The sequence below is a fragment of the Stegostoma tigrinum genome, chromosome X, assembly GCF_030684315.1.
Source record: "Stegostoma tigrinum isolate sSteTig4 chromosome X, sSteTig4.hap1, whole genome shotgun sequence".
Taxonomy (NCBI): domain Eukaryota; kingdom Metazoa; phylum Chordata; class Chondrichthyes; order Orectolobiformes; family Stegostomatidae; genus Stegostoma; species Stegostoma tigrinum.
The window spans coordinates 6,078,217-6,095,264 of NC_081404.1; the positions used below are offsets into that span (position 1 = coordinate 6,078,217).

The window sequence follows — 17,048 nt, forward strand, 5'->3', positions numbered from 1 at the left end:
GTCAAGGTCTCTGGATTACAAGTTCAGTCACAGAACTACATTACTACTGTACGCTCTGACTGACATCAACATCTGCCTCCTTTGCAATACTTCAGACACACTCCCAGCACTTGCGCTAACAACATCACCAAGATGGTGTCCAATGTGGTCTATGCCAGATGAATGTGCCCATGGTGCAGGCTTTATCCAGGACCTAAAACTGTACTCATTGCACCAAAAATATAGCTGTTGCACCATTCAGTTTTGTGTTTTGAGAATTTTAGTGATGTGATTACACATAAGCATTGATATGAAGGAATGCTTCCAGCTGAGAAGTTACGGAAGACACTGTTTCCCTTGTGTAGATGATGAGCAATTCACTCACTTTAACACAGAGAGGAGACTGCATAACCTGCCTTTTAGTTAACCCTGAATAATTTTCTTTTTCCTTGCCTGTCCTGGTTATGTTACCTAATGTTGAGCAGTACTGAGTTACTATACCCTGAACACCATCCGTTACTCTGTTGTTCTCCATTGTGCTGCTTCAATGTGCAGATTTCTATTGCCTGAAAGACAAGCTGGTTCCCAATCAACAACAGTAGTGCTGAGAAAATGGGGATTGATCACATCCTGTGGCAGCACAGAAGCTACATTCGAAGACAAAAAGATGAGGGGCACAGGCAGGGAAGCAGCTTAGTTGAAGGGTCAGTAATGAAGGGGTATTATTTTAAGGTGACAGGCACGAAGTTTAGAGGGGATTTGAGGGAAAATATTATCACCCAGAGGGTGGTGAGGCTCTGGAATGCACTGCCTGGAAAGTTGTAGAGGCAGGAAACCTCGCAACCTTTACAAAGTAATTGGATAAGCACTTGAAATGTCAATAACATTCAAAATTATGGGCCTAGTGCAGGAAAATGGGACCAGTGTAGATTACCGTAGTTTTTATTGTCAGCGCAGACTCAAGGAGCTGAAGGATCTCTTCTGTACTATATAATTCTACAATTCTCCCAATGTGAAAAGAGGAGAGCGCTAAGGGATTGCTAACAAAAATGAAGAGGTACTGACCTGGCTTTGCCAAGCTGCTTGACTGCCTCTGAGCTGAGGTTTCTGCTGGAACAGGTGCTTTAGATCAGCACAGGAGAAGGCTGTTCAGCCATTGTGTTTGTTCTGACTCCCTGCAACAGCAACTCATCCAGTCATTCTCTCCCACCTTGCCCTGCAAATGTATCCACTTCAACTGCTTCTCGAATTCTGTACTGAAATCCATGATTGAATCTGCATCCAGCACTTTCCCCCAAGTACACCCACCGGCCGCCTCGAGCCTGTTCTGCAATTCAGTAAGATCATGGTTGTTCGGATTGTGATCTCTACCCCAAGAATATTTCAATCCTTGCTTACCATGAATCTATCCTTCTATGTTTGAAAAATATTCAAAGGTTCTGCTTTGACCACCTTTTGAAGAAGAGAGTTCCAAAGAGCTATGACCCTCTAAGAGGAAAAGAGCTGCCTCAACTGTTTTAAATGGGTGACCCCTTGTTCTTAAACAGTTGCTTTCTGACCTCTCTGCCTCGACCTGTCATGATTTTGAACACAAGTAGCATTTCTCCAGTCTGTTAACTTGTTTATTTTTGTCTTACTTCTGTGGTGCTACTCCTGGCATGCCCTCCACTACTCTCCACTGAACCAGAGTTAATCCCTTGCTTGATGTTGATGGTAGAGTGGGGGATATGCTGGAACATGAGGTTGCAGATTGCAGTTGAATACAATTCTGCTGCAATTGATGGCCCACAGCACCTGCAGCTTAGCTACACGAGCTGTAATTTCAGTATGCTACATATACTTGCCTAGTCCTAGTTTAAACTATTGTGCTAGTGTAAGGAAGAAAGAAGCCTGAAAACCCAGCAATGAATCGCCTTACCTGCTTGACAATGTGCCCTCTCTCAGACCATCCCCTGTTGGGTAACAGGTCAGATTACTAAAGCAGCCTGTGTCCATATGCAGCAAGACCTGGACAACATCCAGGATTGTGCTGATAAGTGGCAAGTACCATTTGCACCACACAAGTACCAGACAATGCCTTTCTCCACCAAGAGAAAATCTGACCGTCACCCCCTGTCTTTCAATGGCATTGCCATCATTGAACATCCTGGGAGTTATCATTGACCAGAAACTGAACTGTGGCTACAAGAGCAGGTCAGAAGCTAGGAATCTTGCAGCAAGCACCTTCCTACAAGGCACAAGTCAGGAGTGTGATAGAATACTCCCCACTTGCCTGGAATGGGTTCAGCTCCAACAACACTCAAGAAGCTTGACACCATCCAGGACAAACCAGTCCTCTTGACTGGCACCACATCCACAAGCACCCACTCCCTCCACCATTGACGCACAGTAGCAGCAGTGTGTACAATCTATGAGATGCACTGCAGAAATTCACCAAAGATCCTTAGACAGCTCTTTCCAAAAACACAACTATCTAGAAGGACAAGGGCAGCAGACACATGGGAACACCACCACCTTCAAGTTTCCCTCCAAGCCACTCACCATCCTGACTTGAAAATCTATTATTGCTCTTTCAGTGTTGTTGGGTCAAATATTGGGATCTCCCTCCCTAAGGGCACTGTTGGTGTGCTTGCACCCCTTTGGAAAAGATATCTCCTGTTGTAGGAGAACTTAGCACTGGAGTTCTCAGTTTAACAATAAAGGGTCATCCTTTAAGACAAATATGCGGAGAAATGTGCTCTTTTAAGAGTTGATGAGTCTTTGGAACTCTCTTCTCAAAAAGGTAGTGAAAGCACCATCTTTGAAGGCAGATTTCGAAAGGTTCTCGATAAGCAAGATAAAGCTTACTGGCAGTAGGTAGAATAATCAGATCAGCCACAATCTTGATGAAGGGTCACTGAACCTAAAACATTAACTCTGTCTCTCTCTCTCTCTTTCTCTCTCTCTCTCTCCAAAGATGCTGCTAGACCTGCTGAGCTTCTTCAACAATTTGTGTTTTTGTTTCAGGTTTCCAACATCCGCAGTTTTGTTTTGTTTCAGCTGCAGTCCTTTTGTATGGAGGAGCAGGATTGAGGGACCAAGTGGCTTACTCCCGCTCCTAATTCGCATGTGTGTATGGTCTACATCGGTTCAAGAAGGCAGCTCACCATCTTCTTCTCAAGGGCAATTATTTTTCTGTTCATAATTTGTGATCATCTCTGGTTCAGCCAGTATTTATTGCCTTGGAGAAGGTGGTCATGAGCTGCCTTCTTGAACCACTGCATCCCTTGAGATAGAGGGACACCCATGATGCTGTTCTAGTATTTTGATTAAGGATGTGCAACTAATCCTGGCCTTGCCAGTGGCACGTGTATCCAATGAATAAATAAATTAAGGAACCTTTCCTTCTCTATGTTGAATTCATCTATTCACCAAATTCCCTGAGTTAATTCAGTGCTGTGTAGTCGCAGTACTCCTTTGAATTGCACTTGAATGGTGCTAACTTTATATGCAAGCAAAACCTCCAAAGAAGTGTGGCTGTTTCAAGGCACCATATCCTCAAGCCATCATTGCATCATGTCTGGATGGAATTGGATATCTGATACGTCACTGGACCTGTCAGTCCGTGGGGACACTTCAGCACTTGGTATCCTTGCAGTGTTTCTAGGGCTGGCTCACTGCTGTCACAGTGTGAAGACAGTCCTCACAGGTAGGTGTGATTCTGCATAGAGATACAATTGACAGCACTTTGGGTGTTGTGACCAATCAGGTCAACATCACCTTTTCATGCAGCATCAGTGAATGTATGACAGGCATAAATGTGAGTGAAGAGACCACTGAGGAACGATCTGCTTAAATTTTGTATGTATATCCCTGTCTGTAGCTGTGGGTGTGAGAGGACCTGTCTCCAGGTGGTTCCCAAGAGTTGGATTTTTGGGGAGTCAACAAAACTCAGTTGACCTTTTAAATTTGGTGGATGGAACTCAATCCCTAATGCCTTCAGTTTTCCTCATGGCGGGATAAAAGTGCAGGGTAGTTTGGATGATGATCCCTCACCCTGGAACTCCCAACCTATCGGATTTCATTATGGAGACAGGCATCTCCGAAACACCCATAATTTTAATGGATTCGGGTCAACTTTTCAAGGAGTCATGGTTGACTCCTCCCAGGTGTTAGGAACAATAATTTGATCGAGAGAGCCTATTGAAAGGTAGGCTCAACCCGTCTATGCCCCTCCACTACCTCCAATAGCCCTTCATAGCTTCCTTGCCAGCCTAAAACACTTGCATGCCTATTCACCCAGTGTACACTCTGTGCAGAACCAATGAACTCTGTAGAATGTATGCAAAAGTTTTAAATACCAATCAATAAAAACCAAAAGAACTGTAGATGCTGTAAATCAGGAACAAAAATAAAGTTGCTGAAATAGCTCAGCAGGTCTGGCAGCATCTGTGAAGAAACAATCAGATTTAACGTTTCGGGTCCGGTGACCCTTCCTCAGGACCTTCAGAGGTTAACTCTGAATGCTGCCAGACCTGTTGAGCTTATGTAGCAACTGTGTTTGAACACCAGTCATTCATTCATTAGTCTGAACAAGAAACTGTTATTGCAACATCCTTACAAATGTTTCAACCATCTAGACTTCTAAAAGTATCAATCCCAGAAAGTATGAACACTTGGCACCTCTTTAGCCTATGTACATAAAAATCTACAAGTGCCGCAATAGGTTTAAGAGAAAGAATAGTCCATCAAACAGTATTTTGCCTTGCATGCAGCTGGTTCAATAGACTAATGGATATCTGGGCTCTCAGTTCATAATATGGCTTGCTGAGGATTGTAAATCTAGAATCATGGGTCAGTAGCAAATTCCATCATAGCACGACAATATTAAATGAGAATCTTGTGATAATTGAATAGCTTCAAATAATTTTTTTTATTCAATGAACTCAATTTAAATGTCCCAGCTTCCATGGTGAGATTTGAACTCAAGTCCCTAGATGATTATTTTAGGTTGCTCTGCATTACTCATTCAATGACACAAGGACAATGTCATTCTACTGAAGTGTTTCCACCCAAGCTTTGTTTTCAAATCTCTGGAGTGGAACATAATTTTCTGATTTAAATGTAGCAAAGTGCTACCTCCTAAACCACAACTGGTAAGGGAGAAAATAATAAATATTTGGTAAGAATAAGAACATCTTTGGGCTGAGGCAAATCTCAAGTTGTAAAATAAATTTATAACTTTTATTTACTGTAGCCCACTCTTTATAAACTCTCAGTAAAGCAGGCCAGCAGCAATAATATCTGGGACTCCAGACTGGAAAACAAAATCCTCGTCAAAGTGACATGAACTTGTTTGGTGGAGGGGAGGAGTTTTGTAAATTTGTCTAGATTAGGGGGCAGAGATAAACCTTATGACTCACACACACATCTTTGACCAAACTGAAGTAATGGGAGGCAAATAAAAATGCCAGTCTAGGCATTCAATAATCCCGAGCATCAGGTGATCAGAACAGAAAAAAAACATTATATTGACATTTCTTTGGAGATGTAAAACGTAGTTGTCTGGAGGCCGACAATTATAGCACAGTTTTGTGTCCTGTTAGGTTTGAGAAATTGGACATCACTCCTAAAAGTGCACAGAAGATCAAGCCAGTTCTAGAAAGATGGCTGACAGAAGCAGAAATACGACACCGTGCGGGCATACAGAACCTCACTGAGTTCGTTGGTAGTGAACCTTCAAAGAAACGCAAACGACGCACATCTTTCACACCACAGGCCCTGGAAATCCTTAACGCCCACTTTGAGAAAAATACACACCCCACAGGTCAGGAAATGACAGAGATAGCCGAGCAGCTGAACTACGACCGAGAGGTGGTTAGGGTGTGGTTCTGCAACAAGAGGCAGACTTTAAAAAACACCATCAAGCGACTGCAGCAGAATGACACGACGGGAACAGGTTCAGTTGAACGATTATCGGACTCCACAGTAAACATTGCTGGAACAGGCTGACCTACAGAAGACTCTTTCAGTGAGTTGATCCAACGTTTTTATAAATAGCACTATGAGGATCATTTAGAGGGTAATGACCAAGCGGCAAAAGTAGACATCCCTCGATCACTGCATCTCTTCTGTCTACTAAGGCATATTGTGGTATACAGCCACATGGATGGAGCCATTAGAGTGAATTACTGTAATATTTAGGAATAGTATATAAGCTGCTGCATAATTCATTTTATAGCACCCACAGTCCTTCAGGTTAAATGTCACAGTCAGTTATAATTCCCCCTCTTCCTGTCTCATCTTACTTCAACTTTGTGACCAACTGAGCATCTCTGATGTGTATCCAACTGTCCAAGTTTGCCTTGAGGGGTCCATACCCTGTAAAATGATACATACAAGGGTGTTACAAGTTGCAATCCAGCTTTCTGAGAACTGAACAAATTTATCTTGTGAATTCTGAGATTCGTATCAGCCAATTTTGATCTTTAGTTTACTCCAGGTGACCTTGCCTCAAGCAGAATAGTTTAGCAGATGCAAAATAGACCTGGGGATCCTGGAGTTGAACAAGAGGTGGGGAGAACAAAATGCAATATTCCTTGTTGCTGCACAATGACCACACCAGAAATGTGTATATGTGGAAGTCAGGTGAGAAACTAGGCTCAGCTATGGTTGTCAAGCATCTATTTTTCCCAACTGGACTGCCACAAAAGGGTATGGTGACGGGATGAAGTTCTAGAAATGGCAAAATGCACGCAGCTGCCATGATGTTAAAACTGCAGGTACTGGAGTGGCTGGGTGTCCTGCAGTGGAGAGACGAGAGCTCGTGTTGATCTGTAAATTGGGGACCTATGATGCAGTTTAGATCCTGGATTTTAACTGATGCACCATGGCTTTTGTATAGGTCAATAAGATTTTAGAGCAACCCTTAGGCATTGGCTGATGATCTTCTGAAATTAAAGGGGTCTTAATCCGAATAAAGCTGCAACACTCGGTTCATTGTGGACTGTGATTCAATGACCACTATTTGCTTTGGACTGTATTTTGAAAAGTGTTCACCAGCACATTGGAGAAGCTGTTTATGGGTCTTGCTCCAGCTTCAATCTACTGGAGTGAAGAGGACGAGCTGCCACACCAAAGGCTTGATGAGGGAACTGCAGGTGCACCAGCAATAGAAAAAGCATGTATACTACAGACCACCCCCACTCTCGTGAGTCTTCATACTAAGGCTCAGTCTCCTTGGCCTTTGTCAGGAGTAGTGTTTCCAGATACTCAAATCATTTCACTTTGGTTAAGAGAATTATCCAGTTCTGGCCTGTCTGTCTCACTAAGGTGCTAACTCAGAATACTAGCCTCTGCTGCACTGGTACCTGAAACACATGTATCATGTGGTGGTGCATCTTCAGGACAGGTGATTTCCTCCAAGCATTCTTCATCCTCACAGGCTATGTTCAGTCATGTTGATAAAGAGTGTCTGGAAGATGGAAGAATGGGTAAATGTCTAGTCAGTAAGAAAATGTAAATGTCCATATGTAGCACCTTACTGGTTGATAAGTCAAAGTTGCTGAATGTGCATTTGGTTATATAAATTGAAGTCAATCAGACAGCTGTATGGAGCTGCCAACTTTGCCATCAGCAATGCTGAGAATTTAACTGGGTTCCATTCTTTCAGATATGTCCTCATCTGCCAGACTCACTCACTTCAGTTAAATTTGGGAATTCCCTATATGGGTCTTGGTACTGTCCCTTCTGTTCTTCACTCTCCTCTTGTAGTAAGGATGGTTACCTCCTCTAAGTGTAGTTTGTAAAGTGAAAGAGAATCAAACAGTGACAAAAGAGTGGATTTTAGGTAGTTATGGATAGTGGCCGCAAGACACAAACCAACCATCACATTTCCCTACATTGAAACAGAGGTACCACTGAAAAAAAGCAGTAAAACTCTTCAGGATGTCCTGAGGATGGGGAAGTCACCGTATAAATGCAAGTTCCTTCTTCCAGTGCAAATTGAGGAGGCATGTTGTGTGTGACACAGACAGGATGAGATTAGGTCATTGGCAACGGTGAAAGGAAGGAAAGAGGGGGACAATCCCCCTGATGCTGAGGAAATTGATACAGGGTCAAGACTTAGTGCGAATGTAGTAGGCCAGAAAATAGAATGAAAGCAAGCAATGAGTAAACAAGGACATGTGCTGACCTTGTCAGGTTATTAAACAAATTTCAAGAATGGATTCAGAACCTAAAACTAGACTAAGCATGTAAGCCAGACGTTTTCACCATGCGGGTGGAAGTCACATTTACTCCTGTATCATGACTCGAAGCTGTATTGAAATTATGTCCAGCTGATTTGCTTCCATGTCGTGCAGTGCTGCAGTCTTGTAGCCCTGAGCCACCCTCTTACACCATGCTCCCAGTTTCAGGTAAAAATTGGGGCCCCAGTGTTGTCATGTCTCACTTAGAGAATGGCCATTTGGGTCAAGGATGCAAGGGAAAGTGTACCCAACAAGGAGTTCAGGTTTCCAGGTGAGAGTGGGCAAAAATATCAACCACCACTTTTATTCCTTGTCTTGGGTTTCCCTTTGTAATCCTGTCATGTATCTGCTTTGCTGCATAGAGCAGCATCCATAAGCAAGCATGACTGAGAAGGATTAAAGTTTACAGGAGATTCATTTTTGGTTACAGCATAATTAATATGATCAATTAATCAGTGAAAAACATTGCCTGCAATATTTTGAGATTATGTTCATATTGTAAAATTAACAACCCTTCAAAAAGTTATAAATATTTCTTTCAAAACCATGACACTGACATCTGAAACATTAGAAGATACATCACAGCTCTGACACAGTGCAAATCACCTTCATAAAACAATACTAATGTCCGACTTTGTTCTTGCTATCAGGATAAGATAGCAAATGTTCATCTTCCCAATTCTGATTTCCTGTCCAAGTCCATCCTTCAAACAAGCTTTCCTGAACTGGGAAGGTAGGTAAGGCATTATCTTCTCCAAATCAACAGGAAATCCATTTACTGTAAGTTGAAACAGTACCATGTATCAGTTTATGTTCTCTCTGTTGAGAGATGCTCCACTTAAAAGGGAAAAAAATCAGTCTTACTAGCCTAGCCCAAAATAGAAACTCATTTTTTAGCAGGCAGCATGAGGGCCTATGGGACTAAAGTTACAAAGTATCAATGGCTTGAAGACCCAGCATGAGGGATTGTCTGGAACTACATCTGGAGGAAACTGAACAATGCCTTCTTGTGTTAGCCAGCTGTCCAGGCTGGTGGAATGTTTTACACTTAGTGGAGCAGATCTTGATTTTGTGCGATGGCAAGTAGGCAGCTCTCCCAGTATTTTATTTCCAATGACATTAAGTTGCCAATTGGTTATCACCATTTTACACAAAACCGCAAAGCCACAGTTACCAACTGATGTTTTTTAGTACCATTTCCAGAAAAATTACAAATTGGAACCTTTGGGAAGACATTTACCATATGCACCTTCTGTAGCATAATATGTACGGGGTGATGCCATTGCACTAACCCTCATTACAGGACTGCCTTTTGTCATTTATAATACAACCAAAATACTAAATATGTGACAGATGTGAAGTGATTGCATTTGAGGAACAAGTAACTGCATTGGGAAGCCTCCTGGTACCACCTGAACATCTATTGCAGTAGAAACCTGATTTTTACATACTATTTGTTTACATTTAAAAAGTTATTATTTACTCTAATGTAAAGTGTTCGACATTTAAAATGCCATAGTTCAAATACTGTAATTAGAATATCTTGACCCAGGGCCAAGTCAGTGTGTAGCCGCTATCCTTCCTGCCATCACAGAACAGACAGTAGTTGCAGATTATTATGGATAACGAGGTGACATTGTTCATGTTTATGTGCATCATTGGTTAAATTTGTTTCTGTGAATTTTCAAACAACTACCCCCTCCAACCCAAACATATGGGAGTCTTTTACAAATTGATTCTTGGGGTTTGGCTTGATACCTACAAGTCCACATTCATTGACTATTCCCTAGTTGCCCTGAGGGCATTAAGAATTAACCATATCGTCTGAAACTAAAGACACAGAATTGTTCTGGGTGTAGACACAGAATTGTTGTTCTGTCTAGGAACGGAGGCACAGTTTATAGATCCATATGGAGACAAAGCAATAACAGATAGGAAATGACTTGCTCGTCTACCTAACTTGCCCCATATAACTGTGATGTCCTGTGCATCTCAATACAATCCAACTTTCTTTAAAAAATTAAGTGAGTCAGCATTCATTGCTCCCACTGGTAACTTATTCCACAATTTCATTGTCCTCTGGAGCAGGGAAGAACCGCCCAAAATTCTCCCCAGATCTGATCTCAGAGTTTGGGAACATTGTCCCTGGGCCTGCCTAACCTGACACGTTGAAATAATTGACCCACATAAACACCATCTAGTTCCATCATGATTCTATATTCAGCAAGCAAACAGCAAGCAAACAGCAAGCCAGCAAGCAGGCAATAGCAAGCAAACAGCAAGCCAAGCAAGCAGCAAAAGCCAGCAGCAGCAGCAGTATCCAACGATAACAACCAAGCATCGGGCTGAGAGCGTAAAGGTCTAATAGGGACAGCAGGAGGAGCACAAGACTTCTGAATTGATTTGGAAACTTAAAGCCGAACCATATTGTCAACACCCGCAGCCTTGTTGTGGTGTTGCCACCTTTGCTTATGACCCCCAAAATGCCAGCTTAATAGAAATGCTAACTATATTGTTGCCACCACGTTGATTTTACAAGACAATCAGTATTACTGCAGCAGGTTGTTGGAGTCTGTTACAGTCATGGTGGTGCTTTTTGATGTGATCCAGACACACGTGGTCTATTTTCATTACCTCCTCTCTGAAAATACTGTCTTTTGTTCGGATACAATGCCATTGAGAGCCCTTGCCCAAGTATGAGCTTAATCAGGGAGTGTTGCCAGCTTATTTCATCACAAGTGCATCAGAGATCAATTTGCTCAAATGTCCACAAATATACATTTATCATAGGATTGTCATCAGGAAAAGCACTTCTGTTTATTTTCCTAACACAGGAATTCTAAGACTCATTATCGTGCATGGGCTATTGAAAGACTGGCACAGACTAGGCTTCAAGCTTCGGTCTGTCTCATTTTGTGTTACTGAGCAGATGCATAAAGTAGTTATAAATAAAGCATGCAATCGTAGGATACTTTATTCAATAACCACACAGTATACCTTTAAGTAATGTCCTAAAATCAAGATCTAAATAAGGAAAATAATGAGTTCCAATCTAATTAATGAGTACAAAGTTTTGTTTGCAGTTATTTGCTCCTGCAGTATTTTAGACAAATGGTATATTTTTTCATGTGATGCTCAATGAAGGTTTCTGAATGCAGTTTAATTTTATTCCCTCCTTTCATGAAATAGCAATAAATGGTCAGCTTTAAATGGGCTGTGAACTGACACACAGGGCCCCTGATGGTCATCTGGGTAAAGGCACTGCACAACATTGATCGAAGCCAAATGGACGCAAAGGTTCTTGGTTGAATCAGCAGTCTGTGTTGAATTAGCTGATCTCAATCAGGCAGCAAGAGGACCAAGGAACAGCTGGGTGAAGGACAAGACCAAGAAAAAAAATCTCCTGGTCAATCGCCAGTAAATTATGCTGGAATTGCACAGATTCAGTTGTTGGACAAGAACAGGATCAGTGTGGACTATGATGCTGCTATGTTGACTAGCCTCCTACCGTTGTGGCTAGGATTTCCTGATTCTGTCCTCGCCAACCCACAATTTTCTGCCATTCACTTGAAGAGGTGGGAAACTACAAGTTGGCAAACTCAGAAACAGAAAGCCTGATAATTCTATGCATGTGTTTTTGGGCAAATTCCCATCCCACCAAGATGAATACCCAGGAGTGATTCTAACATCACTTCTTGTTCAATGTCAGAACTTCAAGGTGAAACGATAACTTTGAAACTGTTTCTTCCTGCCCACAATTTTCCTGACCTATAGTGTGAAATTCCTGAGGTAATTCTACGCTGCCTATTAATATAGGGTATTAATGTTTGAGATATTTTATAATTTTAATAAATGCAGTGGTTAAAATAAAGTTGATTTGACCAAGCCTCTGTTACTGCAGTGGCAGGAATGAGGCATGAGATTTTGATATTAAATTGCTATGGAGGAGCTACAGAACCTTTTCTTGGATGCATGTAATTTTCAGGTATATTTATAGATACATTTGGTGAGTTATAAGTCATTTCAGGTGTTTTCAGGGTTTATTGCTGAAAGTATTTCCAAAGTAAATCAACTGGAAGACTTGAGGCAAGAAAAGAGTTGTATCGATATAGCACTTTTCACAACCTCCAAACATCTCCAAGTCTGGGTGGCACAAGTGGTCAGCACTGCTGTCTGGGACTTGGGTTTGATTCCATCCCCAGGTGACCATGTGTGGAGTTTGCACATTCTCCCTTTGTCTGTGTGGGTTTCCTCCAGGTGCTCTTGTTTCCTCCCACAACACCAAAGATGTGCAGGTTATGGATTAGCCATGCTAAATTGTCTATAGTATCCAGGGATGCACAGGCTAGGTGGGTTAGCCATGGGAAACGCAGGGTTACAGGGATGGATGGATGGGTGGGATGCTCTTTGGAGGGTTGGTCTGGGCCACATGGCCTGCTTCTGCACTATAGGGATTCTGTGATAACCTCCTTCCAGCTAATGATGTTGTGAAGGTTTTAACGAGTGCATATTCTAATTATTCTGTCATGCAAAAGATTAGTAGCTATCTGTTGACAAGGGTGTGGGAGGAGTGGAGTACAGAGTGCACACTGTGTCGGGGATTGTAGATGCTGTAACCTGCTTGTTACATAGGGACCAGGGGCAGCAGATAGCATGTCAGCAGAGGTTGGAAAGTACATTGTGCGGGGACACAACCTGTGGTGAGAATGTTGTGGAAGAAATTTGATCAGTGGGCCAGAAGTTTGGCTTTGGCTGTTAGCAGTGTGTGAGGTAAGATGATTTGAGATGTAGAACCAGCTGCTGACTTCCAATCATTTGTTTTACACTATAGAACAAAGTCAGGATCAGCACATGAATTCACCTATGATGCATTCCAACACCTTGTATAAACCACACACTTTGGACAAGGCACCAGAGGGAGTGGCTTTGTTCAGGCCTCAAGATGGACTACTGCAAGTCCCCTTTGATTTTAAATGCCCAGAGAAAAACATCATTGGGGATATAAGAGGTGTTGGTGAGTGTGATGTGAAACAAAAACTGAGAACTGTTGCCTTTTCCTGCTAAGTGATTGATGCATTAATCGCTGTTGGGAAAGTGTGGTCAGTAACTTAATAAAGGGAACATAATGTTTTGAGTTGTGTACAACTGGAAAAGATTGAGGAAGATAACTTGAGGAAATGAGAACTGTCACATAAAGCCTACAAAAATATAATTTCCTTAAACAATAGGGTGGAGAAGATAGTAAAAATTTCTTATTGTTGGTTTCAAATGAGCACCCATTTATGCTCATGAGATCTCATTCTTAGAGGTGGCATAAGTAATCAGTAGCAAAACTATGATGTTGTGAAGGTTTTAACGAGTGCATATTAATTATTAATGAACTATAGTTAGTAGTTACATTTCATATGTCTATTCTATTTATACTGCAAGTATAGAAAAACTTTTCGAAGCAGAAGCTCGTTTTTAATGTTTTTTCATTTGCGTTTTGGAAGGATTTATCAAAATCTGGTAAACTTCTGTTCTGATTTAAAAGAAAACAGAATTTTTGCTGTAAATCCTCATTTAGGCCTCCACCTTTGAAGGAGTGTGAAACGAAAATTTAGATTGACTTACTGTGGTCAGAGTCCTGAATTTATGAGGTGAACTGCTCTAACAGGTATTGGGAGCTTGATTGTCCAACTTCAAGAAAGTTGTATAAGTACCTAGAGAAAACAAATAACAAGTTGTGGTTATGAGAATTGTGGTGGGATATGATAATTTCTAAATACAGGAAACAACCAATTTGGCTTTTTCTAACCCCATACAAAAAAATGGAGCAAGATATTGATTCTGTGGATTACCTGGATAGATGATACTGCAACATAATCTTCATCTGTTAATTCCAAAAATCCCTGAAAAAGCAGGTTAAGAAATCTGGTAAATTATTTTAACATTGTGTGTCTACGTGTATACGCACAGACAGAGACATGTAACATGGCAAACATAGTGGAGTTTCTTCACACATTGTAACCTCCATGATTTTAGTGTTTTTTCTGTCTTTGTTGTTGATACTAATTAGTTCCTTCAAAACATTTTGATTCCTTTAATCAGTTGTGGAAGATTTCTGAAATAATTAAAATACATAGTTTGCAGTGAAACCTGTCTTTATTAGTGGAAAGAATACCACAGCTTTCTCAAATACGCTGCAGAAGAACTACGTTTATATTTTCAGTAATAAAGAACTGAACCTTTATAAAGTGTTGATTGTGCTAAGGGAAATCTCTTTGAACAAGAAGTTGGCAGCCATGGAGCATCAATTTTCACAGAGACAAACACTCCAGAGATATACAATGTAACTCTAACTTGCTGCGAATCCCATCCTGTAAACTGCAGGAGTTTTTTTTTTAAGAGCTGTGAAACTACCTGCATCCAAGTCTGACTGGCATGAACCTCTGGTGGTAATTTCCTTCAGATTTCAGTTCAAATTCCAGATGATCATACTTCACCACGGCCATATTAACCTGACTGAACGCAATCTCCAATGTGTTGAAATTACGAAGCAATGAAATTTGTAAAATAACATTTTTTTTTAAAACCTGCTGCTCAGTATTCTGAACAACTCAAATAAAGCAATGCAGTCATCAGCATTCAGTTCACTGTATTGAAAACTGGTGTCTTTGATTTGCTTCACCATCTCACTCCATTTTTGTATTTACTGAAAATTGTAAGTAGTTTAAAATATACTGGAGATAAGATGAAATGGATGATTATTTTTTAAAAGTGACTCCCTGACATGAAAGGGTGCAATAAGTTCATGATCTCTTAATGATTAATTGTAGTGTTTTTTCTTTGTTGCTGAGTTTAAATTCTTCAGATTGTAATTAGTAGTCAAAGAAATCAGTAACGGAGAAGTTCCCCAGGTCTGCAAGCAATATATAATTGTGAATAATGGTCTGTTACTAATTATTTGTGGATAGAAGCTGAAAGAATAATAAAGCATTATTTTAAGACTACAGAACAAAACATTTGTGTGGTGTTAACTTACTGCACTGAACTAGATTACCATTCATTTGTTAAACTCCATTTATCCTGGTTATTTGTGGGCTATTTGATAAACGGATATCTTTCCCTTTTGACAACTTCTTTCAAGAACCAGCTATCTGTTTGCAGTTCTTTGATCCATCTAATGTCAAATGTTTTCAAACCCAGAGCACATAATCACCTCATGCAATGCAGCAGTTCCCATTATAACTAGTCAGCTTTGAGATTTGGCGTTGATGACCCAGGAGACATGTTGCCCTTGTTATGCACCAGACTAGACCTCTACAAATTATTTTAAGAAGGTAATCTAGACCCCAAGTTAATATTATTTTAAAGGTAGGTGCGAAGTGCCATGTTCCAGATATGATGCAATTGGTGAAACTACTCAAAGTTAAGCAAGACGCAATCTATTTAAACACTATAGTTAAAATATAAACAAAAGGAAGAGTAATTTAGAATAACAACTATTGGAAAACTTAAGTGAATAATAGATATAGTTCTTTTGGGAGGCGATGGCCTCGTGGTATTATTGTTGGACTGGCCTACACGTGACTCCAGACTCTCAGCAATGTGGTTGACTCTGAACTGCCCTCTGGACAATTAGGGATAGGCAATAAATGCTGTCTGGCCAATGAGACCCTTATCCTGTGAATGAATAAAGGAAAAAAAATACTAATTAATTGTTCCAATATAGTAACATCCCATAAACACATCCTTGGCGAAAAGTCAAATTCAGACAGAGATTCTTACATGCAGTTCTCCAATCCAGGAGGAAAAAAATGAAGAGCTTTTGTGCTCCTAAGATGCTGCTTGGCCTGCTGTGTTCATCCAGCTCCACACTTTGTTATCTTAAATTTCAGAGAGTTGTAGCTAGGAATCATTTACTGAAACTTCTAAATCTTCTAGGACCCCAAACACCTTCTGCCTGCTATAGCTAAAAACACCTGGGAAGCCTGGTCTGTGAAAGATGGCCACTCTTCTCCTATTGTTCCAATTGTTTTAAAAAAACCTAAAGGCCTCCTAAGATATTTACTTAAGCTATACTCAAATAGTCAGTTTTCACCTCTGCCATTACAATCTCTCTTCAAAAAAGCCCAGGACAAAATAACCTTTTTACAGTGACAGCATCATCACACAATGTGGTACGTGACCTTGTTTTTATAACGATAGAACTCCCTCAGTTGTGAGCTATGTTCTCCATTCTCCTGCTGTCTGTGGCTGGAGCAATAGGATGAAATGAACTGCTTAGAAGTCCACAAGTGGAGCTTGGGATTGTTGTATGTCTAGTTTTCGCTTTCTCTAGAAAAGCAGCTGGATTATGTTTGATTTCTCTCCATGTATTCCCCTCTGTTTTATTCTTGTTGAAGATTGAATATAACACAAATCACTATTTCCTTTGCAAAGCACTGTACCCAAAATACAAGTTTAACAGCTCTATGCAAGCACCAAATTCAAAAGTAAATCAAATTATTAACGTGGAAATTCCCAGCATGTATTCCCCCTTTGGTTCCTCCTTCAGGTCTTAAAGCATTTATTGGCTGAAAAGCCAGTCAATCTTCTATTCCCAGATCGCTGAAATATTGCTCTACAGCTAGCCATCTGTGAGTAAACTCCTTGCCATTCAGCAGTTTTTCACAGACTTTGAATCTGAAATAAATGCGTTGAGTCTCCTATATTGATACCAGATGGCCACCAGGTTCATTCAACTATAGAATGCTTATCTGAAAATGTAGAGAAATAATTTGCAACTGTCCAATTAAAACAGGCCCTTAATGAATAATTGCACCAAGGACTAACTTATAGAGACTTGCACTGAATTAG

General features: G+C 40.8%; 1 protein-coding gene across 3 annotated transcripts in view; it reads left to right on the plus strand.

Moving 5' to 3' along the window:
- The window catches only part of pou6f1 (POU class 6 homeobox 1), a 186,346-nt gene extending 171,137 nt beyond the window's left edge, over positions 1-15,209 (plus strand). Inside the window, exon 12 of one of the 3 annotated variants that reach the window (XM_059643392.1) lies at positions 5,565-15,209. In XM_059643392.1, the coding sequence (XP_059499375.1) occupies positions 5,565-5,970 (406 nt within the window). In that variant the 3' untranslated portion in view covers positions 5,971-15,209. The remainder of the gene's footprint in view (positions 1-5,564) is intronic. The other 2 variants (XM_048523309.2, XM_048523308.2) reach the window with 2 other exon arrangements.
- Positions 15,210-17,048: the final 1,839 nt, after the last annotated feature.